The sequence below is a fragment of the Schistocerca serialis genome, chromosome 6, assembly GCF_023864345.2.
Source record: "Schistocerca serialis cubense isolate TAMUIC-IGC-003099 chromosome 6, iqSchSeri2.2, whole genome shotgun sequence".
Lineage (NCBI taxonomy): Eukaryota > Metazoa > Arthropoda > Insecta > Orthoptera > Acrididae > Schistocerca > Schistocerca serialis.
In genome coordinates this window covers 684,899,387-684,927,346 of record NC_064643.1, presented here as the reverse complement: position 1 = coordinate 684,927,346, position 27,960 = coordinate 684,899,387, and the positions used below count along the sequence as shown (strand labels likewise).

Genomic DNA, 27,960 nt, shown 5'->3' with positions numbered 1-27,960 from the left:
ACAGATCTATTGTACATAGAACAAATACATAAAAACTGTAGTTTACTTTTGTAGATACTTAAGAAAATGAGGTAATTGACAAGTGATATCAGTAAAAAAGCTTGTAGTACTTGCTAAGTATAATGGTTTTTTGATTTTAAAATGGAACAGTATCCATGAACATATAAAATAACTGAGGAAAATAGTTATTGAACAATAATTTTATTTGAAATCATAGATTAACTTTTCCTCTTATTAAGTGCATAATTTGAGTGAATAACAATTCATTGATAAAATGGAACAGCAATATTATGAAAAGGATGGTTACTCATCATATAGCAGAGATGCTGAGTCGCAGCTAGGCACAGCAAAAAAGACTGTCAGACAAAGCTTTCTCCAAACAAGCATTCATCAGAATAAACATAAACAACAACAACAACAACAACAACAACAGTGCGTGCGTGTGTGTGTGTGTGTGTGTGTGTGTGTGTGTGTGTGTTTTGTCTTTCCTGGTGAAGGCCTGTTTGGCTGAAAGCTTTGTTTCACAATCTTTTTGTTGTGCCTATCTGCAACTCAGCATATGGTGAGTAGCAACAATCCTTTTCATAATATTGTTATTATTCCATCCCGTATTTTCCATTGTTTGATCAAATGTAACTGGACTGATAGAAAATATACTAACCAAGCAGCAGCGGGAGAATGCATACGTATAAAGGTTATGGAAATTTTCAGCCCTTTGGAGTCAGCGGCTCCTCCTTCTGCCAGAAGGATTGATGGGGAAAGAGGAGGGATGAAGATAAATGACTGGCGAGGTTTAGGAAATGGAGAGGGTTCGGAAAAGTCACCCAGCCTCCCGGGTCAGGGGAGACTTACTGGATGGGGTGGGGAGTGCACCAGACGAGGTTACAAAACCTGAGAGCTTAAAGGTGGAAGATAGGGTAATAAGCAAGACAGAGATTACTGTCAAAGTGATGTACAAGAGTTAATTAGTGTGGGAAGCTAAGAGCATACAAGAGTTATTAAAGGCGAAATGCTAAGTGTGTTGTATGTGGTAGAGGTTGGGAGTGGGGAAAAAGAGACAGATCAGAAAATAAAAGATATAGAAAACTAAAAGGAGTAAAGAAAGTAATAGTTACTGAAAAGAAATGCTGAGACTAAAGAAATTAATGTAAATTAAGGCCAGGTACATTGTGAGAACAAAGGACATATTGTAATGCCAGTTCCCACCTGCAGAGATCTGAGAAACTAGTGTCTGGGGGAGGAATCCATATTGAACATATGGTGAAATAGGCACCGAGGGCACGACTGTCATGTTGTACAGCATGCTCTGCAACAGGATATTGTTTGTTGCCACTATACACCCTGTGCCTATGCCCATTCATCCTGACTGATAGCTTGGTGGTTCTCTTGCCAATGTAAAACACTGGACAAAGGAACATGACAGTGGTCATTTCACATGTGGACCTCCCTTTGATAGTCTGTTTTGCCAGTTACAGGGCTGGTATTGGTGGTGGTTGGAGGATGCATAGGACAAGTCTTACAATGTGGATGGTTACAGGGTTGAGAGCCACAGGATAGAGAAATGTGTGGAGAAGGAACATTGTGTCTGACCAGGATGTTGTAGAGTTTTGAGGGGGGGGGGGGGGGGAGGACACAAAAAGCCTATTCTAAGTGGTGGGCAAAATGTCAGGGAGAATGGACCTCATTTGAGAATGTGTCTGTAGTTCCTGGTTTGTATTTTTAATTACTGTGTTATTCCCTTTTTATTCACAAAACATTATTCCTCCAATTTAATTTATACTTATGGATATAAATGGCATTCAGGCAGATTCAAGATCTTGAGAATGGGGTGTTTTTCGCAGTGGATTGATCTTGATGATATAATTTTTACTGGAGTATTGTCGGATGAAGATTTTGCGTAGGTTTGGTTGGCAATGGAATACCTCTGTGGGAGAAATGGGGATGTTATTTCTGACTTTTGTGCTAATGACATAACATTGATGTTGTGAACTACAGTTTTTTGGGGGTGGGGGTGGGGGGGGGGGGGGAAGGGGATAATTAGCTTGTACAATATGCAGTTTTTCCTACATAATAATTATTTCCAACGTAATAATTATTCCAGAGTCTCTTTGAAACTGCATCAAACACCACATGATGCAGTTCTCAAGAGCCTCAGATTATAAAGCTGGTAACTTTACTAAACAGACGTTTAAAACATTTTTAGTTAATAGTAAGGCGTCCAAGACAGCCTTGTAAGACAGTAACTGGTTTACTATTGAGTGTATTTCTAAAGCTGTATTTATACATATGGGGTTGTTTATGTAGGTGTCTTGTTATACTGGTTGTGTGTTATTCTTTAACATTACCTGTAATATATTTGTGCACATTAAGTTACTGTGTGCGATGAATGACAGATTTGACTTTTCAAACTTTCCTGGCAGGTATGTTGTAAATAGCCTCCACAAGTTTGCCGCCAGGTGATGTGCAAATTCCACAATATTTCTTTGGACTAACTGTCGGACATCTTCAGGTGGTTGAACTGTGCCGGTGGGTAGACATGACTGATGGTATCCGCATGTTGGCATTCTGTGTATAGAAAACACCCGTGTACAATGCGCAGGCCTGGAAATCACGCATGCTCAATAATTTGCAGATAGATGGAGCCATACTCAAACGCCCTTCGTGAAGATTTCAGAGTGGCCCTCTTGTGCATGTGCTTTTGCTGTACGCTGTGTTTACTAACATTGCGGCCAGATGTTAAAAAAAAAAAAATAATAAAAATAAAAAAGAAAAACACACACACACACACACACACACACACACACACACACACAGACACACACACATACATACTAGACCAAAGTTATGACGGGTCTGTAATCAAAAATCTCTTGATTTTCTGGTTATGATTCAATAGTGCCCAATGCAGCGTTCCAGATTGTGCGCAGTTGAACTACCCCACCCCGTTGATGAGATTATCAGCTGTGTTGATAGGTATTGCTTCCTTACTGATGCAATCCCAGAAAGATGATGCTGGGGATAAAACTTCCGTCTTTTTGTAAATCATGTGAGGTCCTGTATTCAGACAGTGTTTTGCAATTGCCAACTTTTCCGGTTGGCGTAAGCGCGAATGTCGCTGACGTTCATTGCAGCGTTCTTGTACTGTACGACATGTTCGGCCTATACATGCCATCTGATATTGGCAAGGAATCTTGTGTCCATCACGTTTCCTCAGGTCAAGATCATCCTTAACTGAATCCAGCAGGTTCCTCAGTTTTGCAGATTAATCTCCTATCTTCTGAGTACTCTTTGGATTTTTGATGACATGGCATCAAAATATGTCAAAAAGGTCAAAGTGGTACATGTCTTCGTATCTTTGTTCTTCTCTATAGGTTGAACTCACTTGGACCTGAATGCATCATGTACCTGTCTCTCATATTAACTATTTTGTCAGAATACTGCTTTCAATTGTTGCATTTCACTCGACAGGCTTTCAGGATCAGATATCACTCACAATCTATGATCCAATGTACGTAATGCACTATCGCGTTGGGCAGGTTGATGGCAGCTTGTGACCTCCAAATATAGATCTGTATGCGTTGGCTTGTGATAGACTCTGTGTCCCAAGGTACCATCTACTTTCGTTTGTACCATCTTTTTCGACTTTTATATTTGGATGGAGTGAATTTAAATTCTGAAGAAACATAGGTAGAGTGTCAAATCCATATAGCCACACCACAAATGTATCATCCACATACTGCAGAAAACGAGAGCGTTTGAGCATGACTGACTGTAGTGCTTTTTCTTCAGATTCCTCTGTAAAGTAATTGACCACCACAGGAGACAGAGGGCTTCCCATGGCAACACCGTTCAGTGTTCAAAATATTGGCCATGAAATAAGAAGTATGTTGAAGTAAGCACATGTTTAAATAATGCCACTATGTCCTCCTCAAAATCATTGCTAATGAGCTCTAAAGAGTCCTGCAAGGCAGCTGTTGTAAATAAAGATACAATATCAAAACTTACTAAGCGATTCGATGATTGCAATCTAAGAGTTTTCAGGTGACCTGTGAAAGCTTCAGAGTTTTGGATATGATGGTCACACTTGCCTACGAGAGGTCCCAATAGTGATGTCAGATATTTGACAATAAAATAAGTAGGTGCTCCTATGTTACTTACAATGGGATGTTAATTACAATGGGATGTAGAGGCAACTCATTCTTTTGGATCTTGGGTAGGCCTTAGTGTCTAGGAGGAACTGCCGTCTGTTTACGTAAATCCTTCGTGACTTGTGCTGAAATCTAGATCATCCAGGTGAGTTCCAAAGTGTTTCTCTAGATCCTACCAGTTTGATTACTTATAATTTACGATATGCAGAAGCATCGAGTGGTTTGTATATCTTGCTATTAGATTCTGTGTGCGAGAGAAACACAGTAGCATTTCCTTTGTCAGCAGGTAAGATGACGATGTTTTGGGTCTCCTGTCAGTTCTTGCAGAGCATTAGTTTCAGCTGAGTTGATGTTAAAGTTGGACTTCTTAACTGGAGCTTGAGTCAAGGTGCGGCATGTGTTGTATTTCTAATCCCTTCGTCAGCGTCCTTAGGAAGTTTTGAAACAGCCTGTTTTATTACACTCATCACATGTCGGAAGGGAATTGTCCCCAATGTAGGCGCAAAAGTCATTTCTGCCCAAGTACCAAAACTGCAGCATCGTCTATAGTCTTCTTTGTGAGAATAAACACATCACGTCTTCTTGACATGTTGTTTTGCATTCGGGCTTCGAGTCGATCGTATTTTGTCATTTGACGAATCTTAGCTTGTCGTTCAGTCTAATCAGCCAGAGTTAAGCACTCTTGCATTTTTACAGAGATGCCTCGACAAGCATACAATTCCTACATTGCTAAATTTAAACATTGTATAAACTCTGTGGCTGCTATTAGAATTAAACAGCGGGTGAGTGCAGTACTTGTGAGAGAAAGGGTACGCTATACACATCAGGAACTGTGTGTGGTGTCCACATTACTATCACTCCACCTGAAGATTTCAGCGAACCTTTCAGCAGTATCCTGGGACTGGGTAGACAGCACTACTTGGGCACTGGATGAGTGAACTGAACAACAAGCTAAGGATCAACAAATGGCAAAATATGATCGACTTGAAGCCTGAATGCAAGAAGACACACAAAGAAGCTGTAATGTGTTTAATCCCACTGTGACATTCGCCTGCTTTATTTCTTCGTTGATAGTCCTCGGTGTTGACTACTGCATTGTTATACTGGCTGAAAAATGGGGGGTGGAAGTTCAACACTGACTACCGTAAATGATTTAGTTGACAGTTCTTTACTTTCACTGTTCACAACCCCACAATATTACACAATTATATGGGCAATTCACTATTCATAAATTTTGACAAGCCTCATTAACAGATGGCAGCCGAACATCAACATATTGCTACAATAGTTAGCTGTTGAACATCTGTGAGCAGTAAAAACCTGACCACACATTTCACAGTTCTTGCAGAATAATACAGTATGTATTGTCATTATTTTAACACACGGCCTATTTGCGTTACACTATGTTAAGCTAATGCATTACTCTAACTGATACAGACTTCCCGCCTGAAAAATCAGCTGTGGACTGATTGATTTGGGACCAAAAGTCAGGCCTTTATATATCTTCACAATAATAGGCCTGAAACTATACATTGTTCGATGTTTAATTTACAGAAATAACAATTAAAACATAACTCATTCAATTAAGTGAATATATTGAAAAATTCGGCTTGAACAGTTCCTTCTATCACAAAGGGTAGGCTGAATTATTTGTTTAAATAATGAAGTTAACACATATAGTTACGCAAACAATACTTTTGACAAACCTGGTAATTATTTTGGAATTAATTAAGGGGTGGCTTTGCTAATATGTTTTCAAATAGAACCAAATAAATACTTTGAGAATCCTAGTAGTTCTTCTTCGAAATGTTTATAATTAGTAGAGAATTTATATTTCTTTGTGAATCAACAACAGCATTTAAGTCATGAAACAATTACTGATTTCACCCTACAACAAAATATATTAACTAGGAATAGCCAAAATAAATTAGGAATTTGATTACATACACAACACTAAACACAAAATTAGATCTGGTGCTATATTTCATAAGACTGAGGGCCAACCTTTCTCTTTAAGAAAATGCAGATTATACTCATAACTGTTAAGGGTAATTAGTCAAAAAGACAAATGAGTTTAAGGAGGCAAGTAAGTAGTAAAAAATGACACAAATGAATTTAAGGAGGCACATGGCAAAAGGATAGAGGAAGTGAAGAGACTACAGCTCACTTCGTCACACGACAACCAAGACTTTGGATGACGCTGCATTGTCAGCGCTAGGGAAGGGTCTGAATTTTGCGCCTACACTGTGGACCATTCCCATCTGAGATAAGATATGTGGAATAGAACAGGCTGTATCAAAACTTCATAAGGGTGTCCAATCAGCCAGTGCCAAAGTGGTGCTGTCTATCCAGTTCCAGGATACTGCTGAAAGGTTCGCTGAAATCTTCAGGTGGAGTGATAGTAATGTGGACACCACGCACAATTCCAGATGCGTATAGCGTACCCTTTCTCTCACAAGTACTGCACTCACCTGTTGTCTAATTCTAATGGGAGCCACAGAGTTTATACAGTGTTTAAATTTAACAAATGTAGGAATGGTATGCTTGTTGTGGCATCTCAGTACAAATGCAAGGGTGCTTAACAATCTACCTCTGGCTGATTAGACTGAACGACAAGCTAAGATTCGTCAAATGACAAAATACGATCGACTCGAAGTCCGAATGCAAAAAGACATATCAAGAACACGTACCGTGTTTAATCTCACAAAGACGACTTTGGACAACGCTGCAGTTTTGGTGCTAGGGAGGATCTGAATTTTGCGCCTACACCGGGGACATTTCCCTTCCGACATGTGATTAGTGTAATAGAACAGGCTGTTTCAAAACTTCCTAAGGATGCTGATGAAGGGATTAGGCATACAACACATACCACACCTTGACTCAAGCTCCAGTTAAGAAAGCCTACTTTAACATCACCTCAGCTGAAACCAATGCTCTGCGAGAACTGAGAGGAGACCCAAAACATCGCCATCTTACCTGCTGACAAAGGAAATGCTACTGTGCTTCTCTCATGCACAGAATATAATAGCAAGATACACAAACTGCTCGACGATCCTGCATATTGTAAATTAAAAAGTGATCCAGCTGGTAGGATCCAGAGAGAGACTTTCAGCACAAGTCACCAACGTCACCAGACTGCAGTTCCTCCTAGACACTAAGGCCTACCCAAGATCCAAAAGAATGAGGTGCCTCTCTGTCCCATTGTAAGTAACATAGCAGCACCTACTTATTTTATTGTCAAATATCTGACATCACTATTGGGGACCTGTCATAAGCAAGTGTGACCATCATATTTGAAACTCTGAAGATTTCACAGGTCGCCTGATAACTTTTAGATTGCAATCATTGAATCGCTTACATGGCCAATATTTTGAACAAGTGGACAGTGTTGCCATGGGAATTCCCCTGTCTCCTGTTGTGGTCAATTATTTTATGGAGGACTTTGAAGAAAGAGCACTACACTCAGCCACCCTCAAATGCTCGTTTTCTGCAGAATGTGGATGATACATTTGTGGTGTGGCCATATGGATTTGACACTCTACCTATGTTTCTTCAGCATTTAAATTCACTCCATCCAAATATAAAAGTGGAAAAAGATGGTACTTTAACTTTTCTTGATGTTTTGGTATGAAGGAAAGTAGATGGAACCTTGGGTTACAGTGTCTATCACAAGCCAACGCATACAGATCTACATTTGCAGGCCACAAGCTGTCTTCATCCTGCCCAGTGCACTAGTGCATTATGTACATTGGTTCATAGATTGTGAGCGGTATCTGATCCTGAAAGCCTGTCGAGTGAAATGAAACAATTGGAGGCAGTATTCTGATAAAATAGTTAATATGAGAGACAGATACATGATGCATTCAGTTCAACCTATAGAGCAGAATGAAGATACGAAGACATGTACCACTTTGACATTTTTGACATATTTTGATGCCATGTCATCGAAAAGCCGAAGAATACTCAACCATCTGCAAAATTGAGTAACCTGTTGGATTTAGCTAAGGATGATATTGACCTGAGGAAACATGGTGTGTACAAGATTCCTTGTTAATGTGGAGCGGCATACATAGGCCAGATATCTCGTAAAATACAAGAATGCTACAATGAACAACAGTGTCATACACGCCAACGCAAACCGGAAAAGTCGGCACTTGCAGAACGCTGTCTGAATACAGTACATTGCATTATTTCTGAAAAGATGGAAGTTTTATCCCCGGCATCATTTTTCTGGGATTGTGTCACTAAGGAAGTAATACATATCCGCACAGCTGATAATCTCATCAATGTGGTGCGGGAGTTCAACTGAGCACAGTCTAGAACCCTGCATTGGCTGCTATTAAATCACGACGAGAAAACTAGACCCTTCATTACATTGCTCAAGTGTGGTTTTTTAGTGAGTGACGTCAGGCTGCAACGTTAGTGAACATACCGTACAGTGTACGCTCATGAGGGCCACTCTGCGATTTTTTGTAGTGGACATTTGAGTATGGTGCCATCTATCAGCAAATCATTGTGCTTTCGTGATTCTGCACTTGCGCATTCTTCGCACTTGTGTTCTCTATACAGTGGCGTTGACTTGGGGATACCGTCAGTTGTGCGTAGCAATCAGCGAGGTTGAACCACATGAGGATGTCGGACAGTTGCTCTGAGAAAATATTGTGGAATTTGCACGTCATCCGGTGGCAAACCCATGAAGACTGTTTACAAAATGAAGGATTTTTGAGCTGAAACTGACTTCACTATTTTACCTTATTTAAATTTTTAATTAATAAAATTTTGAACAGCACCGTAAGTAATCAGTTCATTTTATACGATTAATCATCATTCTCTAAAATCCAAGTAACTTGATAAACCATTTTAATTGTTTTTTTTTTTTTTTTTGCAGTTTGATGGTGTTTATGATTTTCGATATGACATGACAGAACTTGAACAATATGTCCCACAGTTGGATGGTATGGAAGTTGTTATAACTGCAACTGTTGGTGAACATTTTCTGAATGAAATTATAGATGGTTACTCAATTTCGAGAATTTATAATTCCTCAATTAAAGTGGGATTTCTTGGAGGCTCACCACAAGTCTTTAAACCAGCAATGCCATTTACATGTTATGTAAGTAATATATAAATACTCAGTCTTTCTATTTGACTGTCACTAAGTAAACTCACTCACTCTCTCTCTCTCTCTCTCTCTCTCTCTCTCTCTATTCTGTTTGTTGCAGTGTAGACATTTTTTATTTGACTGTAAGTGTAACTATCTGTGTTGTGAGTTTCATGCATTTCAGAACTGTTTCATATTGCAATAGCGGACCAAAATTTGCAGTGCCTAGCACACTGGACTCACATTCAGGAGGATGATTGTTCAAATCACCATACAGCTATCCAGATTTAGGTTTCCTGTGATTTTTGCAAATCGTCTAAGCAAATGCTTGGATGCTTTCTTTCAGTATGAGACAATAGATTTATTTACCCATTCTTCCACAATTGGAGCTTGTGCTATGTGTCTAATGACTTCATTGTTGACGGGACAGTAAACTTTAATCTCATCCCCCTCGTCATAAATCTTGCTGTTACACCATATTCCTGCTGCACCCTCAGAATTCATAAAATATGGTAATGGTTTGGTTTGCATGTGGAATTGTGCTTTCAGAATCTCATAAGCCTTGTTCCGTATAAAGAACCACATTGTAGTTCTTGAGTACTTCCATCTGCTTTGTTTATCGCCTTTGTTTTTTCACAAAATATTTATATTCTGTATTGGTTTAAAACTTCTACAATCGCACTAATGCTTCAAATAATTTAACATATTCGTCAATATACTGTATTAGATAGTTTTTCAACCACAAATAATTTTTACAAGGCAGATGTATGTTTGTTTTACATATATGGTGGATGTACGTTACCACTTCACAGCTTAGGGATTATAGTGAGGTCCAAGTCATACATTACCCATTTTAACCATACCATCTATTTTGTTGTGCTAATGGCCATGCCGAAGTGGTGACACCGGTTCGCATCAGATCACCAACGTTAAGCACTGTCGGGCTTTGCTAGAACTGGGGCTTTGCTAGAACTGGGGTGGATCACCTCCCAAGTTTGTCAGATGCTGTTGGCAAGCAGGGTGTGTTCAGCCCTTGTGAGACCAATTGGGGAGCTACTTGATTGAGAAGTAACAGCACCGATGACAAAAACTGATAGTGACCAGGAGAGCAGTGTGCTGACTACATGCTCCTCCTATTCAGACAGTTTTTGTTTGTGTTTTTACCTAATTTGTTAATTAGGTACAAAACTAAGTTACCATAATCACAGTAATTTGCCATTGCTGTTTCACACAGTAGATTGGGGGGGGGGGGGGGGGGGAGTACATTATTTCAGACATTTTCTGTTTGTATTATGTAAACTTATATCTATAAGTGAGTTTTCATTCAATAATGTACTCAGTCCTCTTTAGCAGCTCATGGAGTGTCTTTTGGGAATTCAGAAACACCACATAGGTGACAGACGAGTGGTTATTGTGGTCTAATAAGTAGAGCACTAGACTTCAGTCTTGAAAGCCCTGATTCAGTCTTTATTTGTGTCTATCTTTATTGTTCCTTTGTGAGTAAATTTTTTTCCTATGTGGTATTTATTTGGCTTAGAATGTGTTTAGTCTTTTATTGCTCAAATTCTGTAGGGGCTTTTCGTCATCCTAGTCTCTCCAGAATGTCCCCCAGACCACTCAGCCTGCTGCCAAATGGGTGCTGGGGATCTTTCCTGGGGGTAAAGATGGCTGGGGCAACAGGCCCAGTCACCCTCCTCCTCCTGCTCCTAGTGCCCGTCGTGGACTTGCACTATAGACTTTACTTTACTTTATATAAGGTGACAGATGGAACAACAAATACTCACTAAATGGCACTCATGGTACCGACTATTTTCCCTGCACCTGCTCTTAGCATTTTGACTCTGCAGTATACTGATCAGACTATGTGATTGTCTGACCCCATTTCATTGCTGTTCTTTGTTTTGTTTTAAATATTTTGCTGTAGAGCATATAACACATTTTAAACCTTGTTTCTTTTTCTGTGTGAGCACAGCTTACAATGTTTCTGTTCAATCCAGTAACCTAGACCTTCAGAGCTGGAATCTTGTTTCCTAACATCACTCCAGGCAAATGCCGGGATGGTTCCTTTCAAAGGGCACGGCCGACTTCCTTCCCTATCCTTCCCTAATCCGAGCTTGTGCTCCGTCTCTAATGACCTCGTTGTCGACGGGACGTTAAACACCAATATCCTCCTCCTCCTAACATCAAATGAGGTCATTTACCACTGCTGCCATCATATACTACGTTAGTTTGCAATTTTGTGTTTTGCCTGTTCAGTTGTAATTTTTTGCTTGTTTCCTTCTTCTATATTGCTGTCCACTTACCTCATCTGTGTTTAGAGCTATAACCTGCCATTACTGCAACTCTTAACTTCTTGACTTCACCTTTCTTTGCCTTATAGAATTTCTCAGACTTTAAGGTCTCATAATTTGCTGGCATTTAATTAGCTGGCATCTTCCATGTTTCGTAGATAATTTGCTCGATTTCTGTTAAACTGATGTAGAATGAGTTAGTTTATTGGTTACATAAATTATATTTTAATTTTTATCAGTTACAGAGTACTAATTAAAGTATACCCTAATTTACTATCAAAAGTGAAATGACCACATTTAGACTAAACTGTGGTAAGTTCTCCTCTCTTTGCACCCACCTGTATTCCTCTGCTTGTGACTGGGTTACTTTCCTGCTTAATCCTTGAATAATTCAGTCACCACTAACAAGCTAGCATTGATGTGACCTTATTTGTGTCTGTCTTTATTGCTCATTTGAGAGGAAATTTTTTCCTCCATGGCTTAGAATGTTTTTAGCCTTTTATCGCTATAATTCTATAACTCACCTTTCTCCCTTCAATGTTTTCTTTTGCAGATTTCAGTTTCTTTTCACGACGGTTCCCTTCTGTCTCGTGAACGACTTCTTTCAGGTAGAATGAGTGTAAGATCAAAAGTAAACAAACAAGGATCAGGAGGTGGTTCAATGGATTTGAGGTTTCTGAAGATGTCTGCTGAGAAGGATGGTATTTGGGAGTTGAAAGTGGACCTGAAAGAAGAACTAGGTCAGTAGCTTTAATAAAATCATGTTTTTTCTACAAAAAGCTGAAATGGCCTAAGTGACACATTGTCATTGTTTGAATACTTGTGTTTCCATGCTGAGTATCTGTATTCATGCAAAGGAGAAGCATTGTTAAGGGGTAGATGAACAACAAATCACCTCTGTGATGTACTATTGAAAACTTCAGTCATATGATTGTGATGTATCATCTTGAGGAAGTTGTATACATATTCATTTTAAGAACTGTAGTCTGCACTTCTACATCTGGAGATTACAATAAATCAATTGTAACATAAGGTGCCATACAGCCTCAGAGGCTATTGATATGTTAAATATTTTCAGGTTATGAAGATAATGCCAGGTCACGACAGCTTTTGAATGAAATACATTCAATGGAGATTACTGCATACTTTGATGATGTTAATGGACAGCAAGCACAGGCCAGTCTACTTTTGCTGTCACATTTTTCACCAATGAACCACCAGATCAAAGTGTCAACGTCTACCACTGATGCCAAGGTAAAATACTATATTGTAAGCTGTTAGTATGTTAGATATAAGGGATAACAGAAAAAAATTGTCAGTATTTTGTCTGCTATTTTGTAATGAAGCTCTCAGGAACCTTTGTAGTATTTTATCATTCTAGAAATTTTTGTTGTTTTAATATACAAATTCAGCCATTATTTAATTCAACACAGAGAGTCAGGAGTAAATGTTAATGCTGTTTGTGAGAAACCAGATGCTAGAGGTTTCAATGGTTTTTATCACCTGCACAGTCATTTTCTATTAACTATAACGTTCCTCCTTATCTGCCCTGATAGGTGAACATTTATAGTGCCTGCCTTGGGAGACAAGGTGATGCACCAGCGGCTTGCGGTAAAAGGCAGGGGCCAGTGTGCCAGCCAGCCTGACTGTGTATTTTAGACTGTTTTCCATAAATGCCAGTTTGATTCCCAGTTTGCATCTCACTTACACAGTGTACAAACAGTTTGAAAACAGTGTTGCACTTGACCGTGTGATATACATTAGATGCTGACAGAAGGTGTACATGAATTACTCCCTAGGGGTGAAGCTGCCAGTAACTTTAAAATATGCCCTAGTGCTAGTGTGACTGGCAAGTGTGTTGTGAGTGTGGGTTCAGCTCCCAGAGGTTTACTGAATTTTTCTTAATACATATGAGGAAGAAAGTGTTGAGGAATATATTCTGTCTTAGATGCTGGAATGAGAGGGCACATTGATTATACACTATATGATCAAAAGTATCCGGACACCTGGATGAAAATGACTTGCGTAGAAGTTCGGGGCACCCTCTATTGGTAATGCTAGAACTCAGTGTGTGTTGTCCTTGATGACAGCTTCCACTCACACAAGCATACGTTCAATCAGGTGCTGGAAGGTTTCTTGGTGAATGGCAGCATGTTATTCACAGAGTGCTGCACTGAGGAGAGGTATCTATGTCGATCGGTGAGGCCTGGCACAAAGTTGGTGCTCCAAAACATTCCAAAGGTAATCTTTTGGATTCAGGTCAGTACTCTGTGCAGGCCAGTCCATTACAGGGATGCTATTGCTGTGTAACCACTCCGCCACAGGCCGTGCATTATGAACAGGTGCTTGATCATGTTGAAAGATGCAATCACCATCCCCCGAATTGCTCTTCAACAGTGGGATGCAGAAAGGTGCTTAAAACATCAATGTAGGCCTGTGCTGTGATAGTGCCATGCAAAAAACAAGGGGTGCAAGCCCCCTCCACAAAAAACACGACCACACCATAACACCACCACCTCCGAATTTTACTGTTGGCAATACACATGCTGGCAGATGGTGTTCATCAGGCATTCGCCATACACACATCCTGTCATTGGATCGCCTCATTGTGTACCGTGATTCGTCTCTCCACACAACATCTTTCCACTGTTCAGTCGTCCAATGTTTACACTCCTTACACCAAGCGAGGTGTCGTTTGGCATTTACTGGCATAATGTATGGCTTATGAGCAGCCGCTCAACCATGAAATCCAAGTTTTTTAACCTCCTGCCTAACTGTCATAGTACTTGCAGTGGATTCTGATGCAGTTTAAGAATTCCTGTGTGATGGTCTGGTTAGATGTCTGTCTATTACACGTTACTACCCTCTTGAACTGTCGGTGGTCTCCGTCAGTCAACAGACGCGATTGGCCTGTACGCTTTTGTGTTGTACGTGTCCCTTCATGTTTCCATGTCACTATCACATCAGAAACAGTGGACCTAAGGATGTTTAAGGAGTGTGAAAAACTTGTGTACAGACATGGGTGACACAAGTGACACCCTATCATCTGACCACATTCAAAGTCCGTGAGTTCCACAGAGCGCACCATTCTGCTCTCTCACGATGTCTAATGACTACTGAGGTTGCTGATATGGAGTGCCTTGCAGTAGATGGCAGCACAATGCACTGAATATGAAAAAAGTATGTTTTTGGGGGTGTCTGGATACTTCTGATCACATAGTGTATGTTGTTCTTACACTTCTGTATGAACAATTCAAGCAATAACTAATTCTCTCAGTGACTTTATTGGCTCTCAATTCTCTCGGTGACCTTATTTGCTCTCATGTTTGCACTTTCTAGACAGCTGGTCCTTATGGCAGTTTCCAGAACCTATAAGCCTGTATAAATTAATAACATTTAATAATTAATGAACATAATACTTCTGAGTCACTCTTTTTTTATAAATAGGTCTTGGGCGGCCTGATGTAACTGGTGGTACTGGTACTTTACTGCTGTACGTACTGAGTGTTTACTATTGATAACTGTGATATCTGTTTTGGCAGGTTGGAGAATATGCTATTTTCCATGTGCAGAGCAATTTCTATTTGGAGTTCTTTAACTATATTCTACTATCAAAGGGTATAATACTGCACACTGGACAGGAGAGAATGCAGGACAATATTTGTAGCTTTGCCATTACACTGAGTGCGGAAATGGCACCTGCTGCCACCATTCTTGTCTACTACGTCGGTCGGTATGGGGATATTGTGGCGGACAGTCTCACATTCCCTGTCAATGGAATTTCTCGAAATAATGTAAGTATTATAAATGTTATTTTCATCCTTCAGTTACAAAATTCTGTGTGCTTATTGCGTTTTATTTCTTATATGAAAGTTTGCGAATGGTTTTCAAATGTGGAATATACATGTAAATGAAAATGTTATGTGCAGTTTAGTCAGATGAAACAGAGAGAGAGAGAGAGAGAGAGAGAGAGAGAGAGAGAGAGAGAGAGAGAGAGTGCGCATGACCTGTAAGTACCTTTCCATTTCATAAAAAAACGTTAAGGAACTGTTTTTAAATCTATAACCTGGATGTGAAACCATAATCTGTGTGTAAAAATCGAAAAATCATGTAATGTTACATGACACCCACTGAAGATGCCTTGTAAAAAAGGCGAAACACGTCTGGGTGCATAAATACAAATAAAAATTTCAATGTGCAGCATGCAAAAAAGGCATTTTCTTTGAAACAACTGCAATTTAGATATTTTCTTTGTATGAAATTAACACTCCCTGGTTATTTTATGAGGATGATACATTTCTGGCTAGCTCACCAGTATTTACTAACTCATGGTTTTAATTACATGAACTCATTGTAGTTCATCCGTCAACCTAATGCATACAACACATTTATTACCTTCAGATGCAGCTTTGTGACACTGCTTAGGACAGGTAAATGCTTGGTATGCTTGACCACAGAACAGTGGCTTTGCCTGCGCAGTGTCAGAAAATCCTTGCCAACTCATACAAGTGATAATTCTTACAACTCATCAAAATTTTAGTGACAACGCTGTAACTCAGTTGCCTTGTATATCCAGCTATGCAGTTTTTGAGGTTCCTAGTGACATGATGGTGTGTGTGTGTGTGTGTTTTATGAATTATTAGCAGTTATGGATGTTTTCTTTTGTGTAACATCATGTGTGATTTTAGTTTACAGTGTTCATCAACAACAGAAAAGCAAGAACTGGAGAGAAAGTTGAAGTTGCTATTTATGGAGAGCCTGGGGCTTATGTAGGCTTATCAGGCATTGATAGAGCTTTCTATTCCATGCAGGCTGGTAATGAGCTAACATATGCTAATGTAAGTTTAATTGCATTCTGTGTCTTGTTCTTAAATATTCATGTTATTTAGTGACATATTTATTTCACTGTCACAGTTGTTATACTAACCTCCAAAAAATTGTTGTTTATAGGTACTGACAAAAATGGCTACATTTGATGAGGAGACAAATGGTACTTTAATACAGACGTGGACGTCTCATGCTGGTGACCCAGATGAAATAGCATATTTTCCTTCATCCACATTTGGAATTGATGCCAATCGAACATTTGAGTAAGTTTTACTGCAATTTTTAACACAAAAATAGCTTCAGTGAGATATTCTCAGAAGCCTCTGTGAATACACCTATCTGATCATCGTCTAACAGAGACAGTCTTTTCCCATAAATTTTGTCTTTGTGTTGGCGCAGAAATGAAGCATAATGGAGCACATTTGTACTCGCACTCAGTGCCTTGAATTCAATCACAAAAATTAGCTTGAAATCACAAAAGATTATTATGATGATGTTGACCTAGTGAGTTGTTTTCTACTGGTGATGTATTCAGTAAACTCCACTAGATCAACTCCCTCATTGAAGGTGGTATGTAATAGGATACTGCTGTTTCATCCATTGCAACAATGAATTTCAAAATTTATGCTCATCGTCTGTATGAAGTTAAGAAAAGTCTGTGTGTCGGTGGATCTTTTTGTTCCCTCTCTTAATGCGGCATGCTACATACCTGTATATTGATTTGATCATATCATCACTTGATAGAATTCAGTGGATGGAAGATCTTGGTAAGAGATGTTTGTTGCAGATATTTATGGAGGCTGTGTAGAGCATGGCAAAGTAACAGTTTTATTGTGAATTTTTAGCGGTCACTGACAGTATTTAATTAATCTGACTTTAATATATTTTATAACTTCTTTGCTAAGGAATACACACAGTGAACTCTGAAATATTTTCTAAACTTCACAAAACTGTTATGAAGCATTTTCATTTTTCTTTTTTTTGCGAGAAGTTGTTGTAGCAGCCCACATTCACAATGCCGAGCATCTTTCAAATCAATTTTACTTTATATTTCATAGTACACTGGTGGATACTTACATATCTGTTTATTTTAATTCTCACAAAATAGCAGTATACTTCAGAAAGTTGAGCTAAAGCACATACAGTTATCAAACATTGGAAATTATGGTAGGAATATCAACACTATAGGAAAAGACAGATTGCTACTTAGCACAAAGAAGACGTGTTATGTTGCAGACAGGCACAATTAAAATATACTTACATAAAGCTTCCGGCCACAGCCTTCATCAGTAAAAGAGAAGACACACATCATTCGTACACAAGCAAGCACACCTCATGCACACATGGCAGCCAGCATCTCATACCGGATTGCAACTGTCACGTGGGATGCAAGCAGCATTCGGGATGGTGCAGGGAAGGGGAAGGCATTGTATTGTACAGTTGGGTAGAGAGACGAACGCTGTCTGGTGCAGTGTGCAGGGACTAGACTGCCTACAGGTGCAGTGTGAGGAGGTTGTGAGGCAGGGAGGTGGGGAAAAAAAGGAGCAAGAAAGGAGAGGAGTGGGGAAAGACAGGCAGATGTGTTGGCAGAGGGTAGCAAATAAACAGGATAAGAGATGAGAATGAGGAAGAGATGATAGGACAGAGTGGGTGGAAACCATTGGGTGGAGGGTGTGGGGACAGTATGTTCCTAAGGTTGAGGCAGGGATAGTGTTGTAAGGGTAACTTCCATCTGCACAGTTCAGAAAATTTGGTGGTGGAGGAAAGGATCCAGATGGTTTGGATAGTGTAGCGGACATTGAAATCAAATGTGTTGTGTCAGCTGCATGCTGCGCCACAGGGTGGTTTACTTTGCTCTTGGGCGCAGTTTGGTGGTGGCCATCCATCCTGGTGGACAGCTGGTTGGTAATCATGCCAGTATAAAAAGATGTGCAGTGATTGCGGCAGAGGTGGTAAATGGCACGTCTGCTTTCCCAGGTGGTTCGTCCCATGATGAGGTAGGATAAACATGTGACAGTGCTGGAATAGGAAGTGCTGGTTGGATGGACTGGGCAGATTTTGCACCTGGGTTTTCCACAGGGATATGATCCTTGTGGCAAGCAGTTGGACTTTGGAGTGGCATAGAGATGGACTAGGATATTGTGTAAATGGGGTGGACAATGGAACACCACTTTAGTATGGATGGGAAGTATCTGAGGTAGATTGTCCCTCATTTCAGGACATGATGATGTGTGATCCTGACGAAGGATGCGGTTCAGTTGTTCCAGTTTGGGGTGGTACTGGGTGATGAAGGGCTGGTTCTTGGAGATGGGGAGAGGACTGAGGGAAAATAGCATGAGAGATCTGATCATGGCCGAAGTCTAGCGATGGTGCCTATCTGTGAAGGCATTGGTGAGACCCTCAACATACTGGGCAAGTGAGCTTTTGTCACAGCAGATACACCATCCTGATGGGCCGAGGTATTATGGGCGGCATTTTATAGTGTGAAACAGATGACAGCTGTCAAAATGCAGGTACTGTTGGTGGTTGGTAGGTTTAATGTTGACAGAGGTACAGATAGAGACATTGGAGAGGTGGAGGCCAACATCTAGGAAGGTAACATGCTGAGTTGAGGAGGACCACTTGAAGCGTTTTGAGGGTGTGGAGGAGCGAAGTTCGGGTGTCTTGGCCCTCAATAGAGATCATAAAGATATCACCAATGAACATGAACCAGACTATGGATTTGGCATTTTGGGAGGTTAGGAAGGTCTCCTCCAGATGGCCCGTAAAAAAGATTGGCATAGGAGGGTGCCATGTGGGTGCCCATGGCTGTGCTGAGGACTTGTTTATATACCTTCCCTTCAAAGGAGAAGTAGTTGTGGTTTAGGATGAAGATTGTAAGGTGTATGAGAAATGAGGAAGTGAGTTTGGAGTCTGAAGGACGTTGGGATAGGTAGTGTTCAGTAGTGCTAAGACCATGGGCATGAAGGATGTTGGCATATAGGGAGATGATGTCAACAGTGACGAGTAGGGATCTTGAAGGTAAAAGAGTTGTCGTGGTGGAGAGTCGGTGAAGGAAGTGTTTGGTGTTTTTGACGTGGGAGGCTAGATTATGGGCATTTGGTTGGAGGTGTTGGTCAGTTAGTGCCAGAACTCTTTCATTGGGAGTATGATAACCAGCAACAATGGGGCATCCAAGATTGTTTGTGGATTTTGGGGAGTGTGTAGAACAGGGCCGGCCAGAAATTCTGCACGCGTGTGGTGCTCCTGCACATGTGCAACTTCCGGGTCACGGCGTGCATGCCGCAGCCGTCAGCGTTCATGTAGTGCGTATCTCTACGCACAGATGTCGCTTTATCCACTTGCTGGGATATTCTGTACCGGCGCATTCTAGTGCTGTTTCCACAGCTTGCAAGCCAACCATGGGAAGGTATTTTCGCGTATTAAACATTTAAAATACTGTCACAGTCTACTCATTGAGACATCTACTTTTATGTTAACAGTTTAACCCAGTAAGACAAGTAATATGGTTAACAACCGTGGGTTTTTATTAAGGCAGCTTGACTGACGGCAAGTAAATACGCGTAATGTTTTTGATCTAGTATTTAAGAAAGAGAGCACTTAGCAACTTCCAATGAACCTTAGTCATGATTTCAAATAACATTAAACTAATGCAAGGTTTCCTATAACTAATTCTTGGTGCCATCAGTTACACCCACATAATTTCTGTCTCACTGACTTCTGAACAGAATGATAACCGCAGACCTCTCGATGATCACTTGTCATTTCAATACCATTATTGCTATATCTTTCATCAGTTCCGTCTGAAATCTGCATAATAACCAACAATTAGATGAATGTTATGTTTTATTGACTTCAGCTGAGCGCAGCCCTTCACACATTAAAAAAAACCCTAAATGTAAGTATACATTGGAACAATCGATTTAATGACCAATTTTCCTGGTAATAATGTAACATGGAGCAGAATGAGGCAATAGTGCACAGTTAGTAAACAATAATTTTTAATTATGAAAGGAATAAATCCAAACATGTTTATCACTGGTCATGAGAGATGATATAGTTAATATCGGGCACAAAAGCACGGCTCATTGACATACGCAAGCAGTTGCGAAGATTTTCCTCACTTATGCTTGATCGAAACATTGATTTATTAATTTTCATCACCGAAGAAAACCTTTCACAAACATATGTCGACCCGAACATGGACATAACTCTCGCGGATTCTCGGTGCAGGCGTGGAAATTCTTGTAATAAAAAATTTTCGTAGAATTCTTTTGTACTTCGCACTGCAAAGAACTTGTCTTTCAGTCTTGTATTGGATTGTAGGTCGATCAGTTCCATCTGTAGATCATTCGGAGCATCTTCAACCGATGATGAGAACGGTCGAGCAAAGAGGTGAATGACAGGAGACAAACTCGTAACATCTGCAAATCGTGCTCGAAATTGTTCCTTAATTTTTACAATTATTGACACGTATTCTTGAAATCTAGCACTTTCATGGACCAGTCCAAGAGTCAGGAAATGTGCAGTGTTTTCTGTCAATAGCTGGCTCTCCCAAAGTGCAAGCTTCCTTTCAAAGGTATTTACTTTTTCCAACATGTCAGAAATTAAATTATTTTCACCTTGCAAACTGACGTTCAGGCTGTTCATGTGAGATGCAATGTCCACGAGAAATGCAAGGTCTGATATCCAACAAGGGTCTTCCAACATAGGTTCACTTTTTCCCTTCTCATGTAAGAATGTTACTATGACCAAACGTAAATAAAAAAATATTTGCAGCATTTTACCTTGACTGAGCCAGCGTACTTTGGTATAGTAAGGTATGTCGCTGTACTCTGCTCCTAATTCCTCCAAGAGCCGCCGAAACTGGCGATACGTAAGCCCATGTGTCTTCAGATAGTTTACAGTACGCACAACAATTTGCATGACGTTTGCTAACGTTACTGATTTTGCACAAAGTGCCTCTCGATGCAGAATGCAGTGAATTCCATACAACGTCTCGTCTGTGCGCCCTAGCTTTTTGCGCATCCATGCTATGAGCCCTCTCTGATGGCCTTGCATTGATGGTGCTCCATCTGTGGTCACTGAGACTAACCGATTCCAGTCCATACCGACACCATCAATCGCTTGCTCCACAGCTTGTAGTAAGTCCGCACCTGTAGTAGTCCCTTTCAAAGGTACGAAGTCCAAAACGTCCTCTGTTACACAAAGTGCGTTATCGACACCTCGTGTGTATATCACAACCTGGGCTGTATCTGTAAGATCTGTTGCTTCATTGAGCGCTACAGAGAAAGCAACAAAGTCTTTAGCCTTATTTATTAGCTGCCTGTGCGCATTGCCGGCCATAGCTCTGATATGTCTTGTCACTGATTGTTTGGATAGATTGATTTCTTGAAACCTGCTAATGTCCGTGAGACACACAAGTTCTGCAGCATCAGTCAGACACCCTTTCACAAACTCTCCTTCGGAAAAGGGTTTCCCAGATTGTGCAATTCTTAATGCGATTTTAAAACTTGCTCGCAGTGAAGATTTAGTGTGGTTGTCATTGTGGAAAATTGGAAACAGTGCATTGTACAGCATACAGTAAAATAGACGTAAATGTAACACAAGAAACTAAGAGTTCAAGAAGTATCAGTTACTTTGACGTACAGTAAAATCGAGTTCATGTGTCTCATCCATTTTCTTAAGGACATTTAATTTTACTTGCCATTCTTCACTGTTGAGTACACTACACTCGTCTTTGTGATATGTATTGTAGTGTCTTTCAATTGAAAACTTACGCTGTCCACCTATTATTCGGCGGCACAGCGAACACTGAGTTTTCACCAACGGCTACAAAAAAGGATTCCAGTTCCCAGTCATTTTTAAACGACTGAGAACATAGACCTCCCGTCCTTTGCTTTTTCACAGTACCTGCGTCACCAGGGGTAAACGAGACTGGGTATGTTGCACTCTTGCTTGTACCACATAAACAGGGAAGTGGAGCCGCCGCCGTTCATTTAGGACACATGTCTAATAACATATGTCGCTGTCGCTCACTGTTGCACATGTGCGCACATGTGCAGCACTTCCGCACGTCTGCACACTGTGCAGCGTTTGGCCCGGCCCTGGTGTAGAAGGTGGGTGTGCAGGGTGTCATAGGGGTGAGGAGAGAAATGGATTCAGGGGAGATGTTCTGGGAAGAGACTAAGGCTTTAAGCAGGGATTGGAGGTTGTGTTGGACTTCTGGGATGGGATCACTCTGGCAGAATTTATTGGTGGAAGAGAGAGATAATTGGCAGATGCCTGCTGTCAGGTTGTCACTGCAGTTCATAATAACAGTGGTGGAACCTTTGTCTTCAGGTAGGATGATTAGGTCAGGATTTATCAGTTACCATCCATTCATCACCAATTATTTGCTCAGAATAACGGGCTATGGACTCACTTTTCTTTCAGACTTTTTTATTTATTTATTTTTATTTTTTTCCAGGTACTTCATTCCTGTTGGTTTTTTCTTCAGGAAATCCACTAAATTATGTAACAACAATTATAAAGCTACACTGTAGGGTTGAAGTTGAAGAGAGACTTGAAAGTTTAATATCAAACTACTACTTTTTTTTTGGAGGGGGGCGGCAGCAATAGTAGAAAATTGAATTTCTCTGTGCATAACTCCTTGCAAAAATCAGAAATTAGCACATGAATCCTGTGGATAATTCACACATAACAGTCTTCATACTTTGTGCTTTTAAAAGAGCATTCTTTGTTCTCATTCTTTTTCTGTAAAACAAGTGACTTATTCACATAAATAATTCCTACTTTTTTGAGTGTACCGGTATCATTTGACTGTTGAGCTATTTAGTGAGTGAACCTTGCTTTAATGTAACAGCCTTCAGGTGATTTCAACACTTTCTTGTTGTTGAGCAAAATGAAAGTACCTGAAATTGACTTGCTGCATAGCTGATAAAAAATGACATTTGTTTCTCCATATCTCATAATGGTCATCCTGTCCCTAATTCCACAATCTGTTCCTCTTCTTGTTTAAGTATTTGCCTCATAGTCAGTTTTACTGTAGTAACGTAAGAGTGTGTGGTTTTTGAATATTGCTACATAATTTCAGACACCATTAGCTCTATTATTTTGTTGCAGATATGCAGGGCTAGTGGTTTTCAGTGATGTAATTGTACCTCGTCGTCCTGATAACTGTAACCTTACTGCCGGGTACGCAGAATGCCTGAATGGCCGTTGCTATCGAGTTGAGAAAAGATGTGACGGTAGATATGACTGTGAAGATGGCACAGATGAGGCAGGATGTAAGTTTTGTTGTACAGAATTAGTCTGTTCCAAGAAATCTCTTAGGTTTTTTTTTTTCAGCTTTTAATATTGCTTGATTTCACAGGTACAAGGGTCAATCAGAATGACTTGGCACTTTTCAGAAAGTTCAGATTTAGCAGAATACAACGTCAGTATGACAATGTCTGGATGTGGAAGGACATTAACATTGGTCCTCATGGGAGGTACATCTTCAATCTGCGTGTCCCTGAGCGACCTGCTCACTGGATGGTTTCAGCGTTTGGGATGAGTCCGACCAATGGATTTGGGATGCTTCACAGGTCACTTGAGGTCTGTATATTGTCTTCATCAAACATGTTGGAGTGTATGTCTTATTTTCATAGTTTCTCTTAGATAATGACATGGGAATATTAAGCAGCGTAATTATATGGCATACAGTACTTTAATTAAAGTAAATGAAATTCGTTGCCTGGTCATATCACCATGAGATTTTGTGGGTCCCTAGACAAACTTCTGTCAGGACCCCCCCCCCAAGCCTTCCAGCCCATGTGTGTTAATTATCTGTGTGTTAATTATCTCAAATATTGATTCTCCATAATGTTGTTCTAGGTGTGAACAGTAAATAAATGCTGCCTGCACATGCACTGTCAGTAATTTGTTTATTAATTGAATTTACCATATTTGAATAGATACAAATATAAGTATATGGAACAATAAAAGAAGCTACTAAAAGAAACAAACTTAACATTTAGTGAGCAATCTTTGCAGCATGCTTCATTATCCTGCTTTAAAAAGTCAGGTTGAAACTTTCAGTGTCAGCTGAATGATTTCAGACAGCTGTAAATGGAACACTGAATCTTCTACTCTTACACTGAAGTTCATTTTAGAAGCAAGTTCATGCTCTATTGATAACAGTGCTAATTGATCGAGTTTCACTTCCCTAAAGCTGATCTTAAATGGTTCTTGATTAATGCTAATTTAGTAAGTCCTCTCTCACCTGTAGCATCGCTGATAGGGTAGTGGAAATCCTGACTGCAATGCCATGTTCAGGAAATAAAGATTGTAACCTCAACTTACAAATTTCATTTAGAAGAAGAAATGGAAGCCCTTTGTTTTCTCTGGTCTTTGTCAAATCTCGAAAAGTATCTGCTCTCAACATTTGTATATCTCTCTGATGAAATTATCACTCAGATCATCAGTTTAATTTCTAATAATTTTTTAGTTGCATCGCTATCATCCAGAGTTGTACTTATTTTGAAAATGGCTTCAAAAGTTGCACAAATATTCTCATGTCTACACAGAGAATCTATCTGAGATATAGTCTTGCCTATTATTATGTCAAAAAACTCATATTGAAATTATTGTTCTTCAGTTTCATGTGCTCTTCTAGTACCCGTATCAAATCAAACAAAGAAAACCTTCCTTGAAGTTGAAGGTATTTTTGTTCTGTCACTGCAACTACAAAAATGCGTGATTTTTTTTCACCAGACCTGGTTCGCTTTATTGAGGTAAAGCATCATCAGTGATCTGTAATTAATTTATTTACATTTTGATTTGCTTTTAGATTGAAAAACAGTTCGTTAAGAATATGTTGATTTGTACTCAAGGTGATTTCTCACTTACATCAGGAAATGCCATCTGCTAGCACACCATTGTTTTTCTGCGTCAGACACTGATAATTTTCCTCTTAATTTTTAGTTGATCTGCAGCACTATACAGTTCTTATGTTTTCCACAACACCCTTTTATGCACACCACTGTATTCTGTTTGTTTTTGTGCTTCTGAGTATGTGTTGTGGTTTGTGTTTTGTTTATTGCCAATATAGTGTCTTCGACCTATAACTTTTTTTTATTGTTAGATTATTTTAAGTATGTAATTCTATTAGTTATGTTTCTCTGTATTTATATATTGTGTAAAAGTAGGGAAGGAATAGTGATTTAGGGATTTTTTCCTTTTTTTCAGTGTATGGGAGGGGGAAACCATGATGAGTGGACATAAGTGTATAGCAGTGTGATGGAGTGTTGAGTTAGAGGAGAAGGCAAGGAGCAAGAAGTGAAATGATGTAGTGAGTGAGGTGGGGGGAGGGGGGGGGGGAGGTGAAGGATGGAAATGCTCTTTTCTTTTTCATCTAATTTCATCAATTATTTTATATAGCGTCTGGTTTCCAATATTTATTTGGTCACTGAGCAACTGTTTATTTTGTGTTAATGTTTTTTTGTGGAAATTTTCTTGGAAAGGGAGGAGGTGTCTGTCTTAACTGATTTTTATGATATAACTTCTTCAATATTGCTTGGTTTATGGTGTTCTTGTTTTAGATGATCTGCAAATGTTGAATGGCTTGTACCATATCTAAATACTCTGGTGTGTTCTTTATATGTTGTATCGAATGTCTGCCAGTCATTCCAATGTATATCTTTTCACAATCTCTGCAAACCTCCCCCCCTTCCCAACCACACACACACACACACACACACACACACACACACACACAATTTCATTACACTTCTTGCTCCTCACCTTTTCCTCTAACTCACACTCACACTCCATCACACTGCTGTACACTTATGTCCACTTATCATGGTTTCCACCTCCCCTACAATGAAAAAAAGGAAAAAAAAATCCTCAGTCAATATTGCTTCCCTACCCTTACACAGTATATAAATACACAGAAACATATCTAATAGAATTTCACAATACAATAATCTAATAATAAAGTAGTTGGCAGCTCTACAAAACACAAACCACAACAAATACTTACAAGTACAAAAACGAACAGAATATAGTGATGTGCATAAAAATGTGTTGTGAAAAACATAAGAAATGCATAGTGCTGCAGAACAACTAAAAATTAGAGGAAAATTATCAGTGCCTGATGCAGAAAAACAAGTGTGCTAACAGATGGCATTTCCTGATGAAAGCAAGAAATAAACTGAAAATCACCGTAAGTACAAATCAACATATTCTTAACGGACTATTTTTCGATCTAAAAGCAAATAAAAATGTAAATAAATTAATTACACATCACGGATGATGCTGTACGTCAACATAGGGAAACACGTCTGGTGAAAAAAATCACATATTTTTGTAGTTTCAATGACAGAACAAAAATACCCTCAAGAATTGTAAAGCAACTATGGGCACTATGGCTTTATAAATGAACAATGAAAACCTTCCTTTTCCTTCTTCTATTTTTTGAAAATACTTCCTCAGTCCCAATTTCAACTTTAACTTTGGTTAAGATTTCAGGCGAGAGATGTCTTACATCCATATCTATGGCAGTTGTAAGAGCTTCAGTATATTTCATTTCATTATCAAGGGAAGTTTCTTTTGACAGCAGACTTAAAACTTCCTACATTTGTATGGTCTAAGGAAGCTTCTGTTACTTCTGGTAATTTTTCTGCTGTAGATTTCACTTCCTCAATTCTTGCCCTCCATCTTGTTCCGGACAGGCCATGAAAAGATTGACTCTGTGGGGCTACAGTGAAGAAATTGTACAGCTGGTACAGACAGTTGGAGAATGTACCTTCTACTTCATTACTTCTTGTAACATGTAATCCTACTAAGTTCAGAGTATGAGCTGCACAAGGAGGAAATGTTGTCAGCAGATAAAAGTCTCTACTTTTTGCTTGCACAGCTTTTCTTTACCTAGCAATATTTGATATGTTATCAAAGCACTGGCCTAAACAGTGCTGTAAATCAATTGCATGCTTGTTAAATACATCTATGATAGCATTACTAATTGCATCACCTGTCTTTTCTGCTAATCAAAATTTTCCAAAAGCCCCCCATGAATTTCCCAGCCGCGCGGGATTAGCCAAGTGGTCTAAGGCGCTGCAGTCATGGACTGTGCGGCTGGTCCCGGTGGAGGTTCGAGTCCAGCCTCGGGCATGGGTGTGTGTATTTGTCCTTAGGATAATTTAGGTTAAGTAGTGTGTAAGCTTAGGGACTGATGACATTAGCAGTCAAGTCCCATAAGATTTCACACACATTTGAACATTTTTTTGAATTTCCCATTTATTTGCTTTGTTGTTAAAAAAATAAAAATAATAGAATTCTGTTTGGTCTTCGACACATCTGGAATAGCATCACAGAGGAAACCTCCGGAGTGTCGTGCTTTTCTCCTAAGATTTTGTTTATCAATAAATTTCAGACGTCAATCTCGGAAAGGCATTTGCCAAGAAAGTTATATGACTCCCTGTAGAAACTAAATTTTTATTTAATTCACCAGCAATGCTCAGAAAATGATTATCAAATACTGTATATATATTTGATTTATCAGTAACAGTATATATATTTGATTTATCAGTAACAGAAATACTGTTAC

The 27,960-nt window shown here is 39.5% G+C and overlaps 1 protein-coding gene across 2 annotated transcripts in view; it reads left to right on the top strand.

Moving 5' to 3' along the window:
* LOC126483609 (CD109 antigen) overlaps positions 1 to 27,960 on the top strand; it is an 847,818-nt gene that overhangs the window by 773,039 nt on the left and 46,819 nt on the right. For both annotated transcript variants that reach the window (XM_050106646.1, XM_050106647.1), the window contains 8 exons: positions 9,037 to 9,261; positions 12,094 to 12,280; positions 12,619 to 12,794; positions 15,083 to 15,334; positions 16,229 to 16,378; positions 16,491 to 16,630; positions 23,493 to 23,656; positions 23,743 to 23,966. In XM_050106646.1, coding sequence (XP_049962603.1) covers positions 9,037 to 9,261; positions 12,094 to 12,280; positions 12,619 to 12,794; positions 15,083 to 15,334; positions 16,229 to 16,378; positions 16,491 to 16,630; positions 23,493 to 23,656; positions 23,743 to 23,966 — 1,518 coding nt within the window. The remainder of the gene's footprint in view (positions 1 to 9,036; positions 9,262 to 12,093; positions 12,281 to 12,618; positions 12,795 to 15,082; positions 15,335 to 16,228; positions 16,379 to 16,490; positions 16,631 to 23,492; positions 23,657 to 23,742; positions 23,967 to 27,960) is intronic.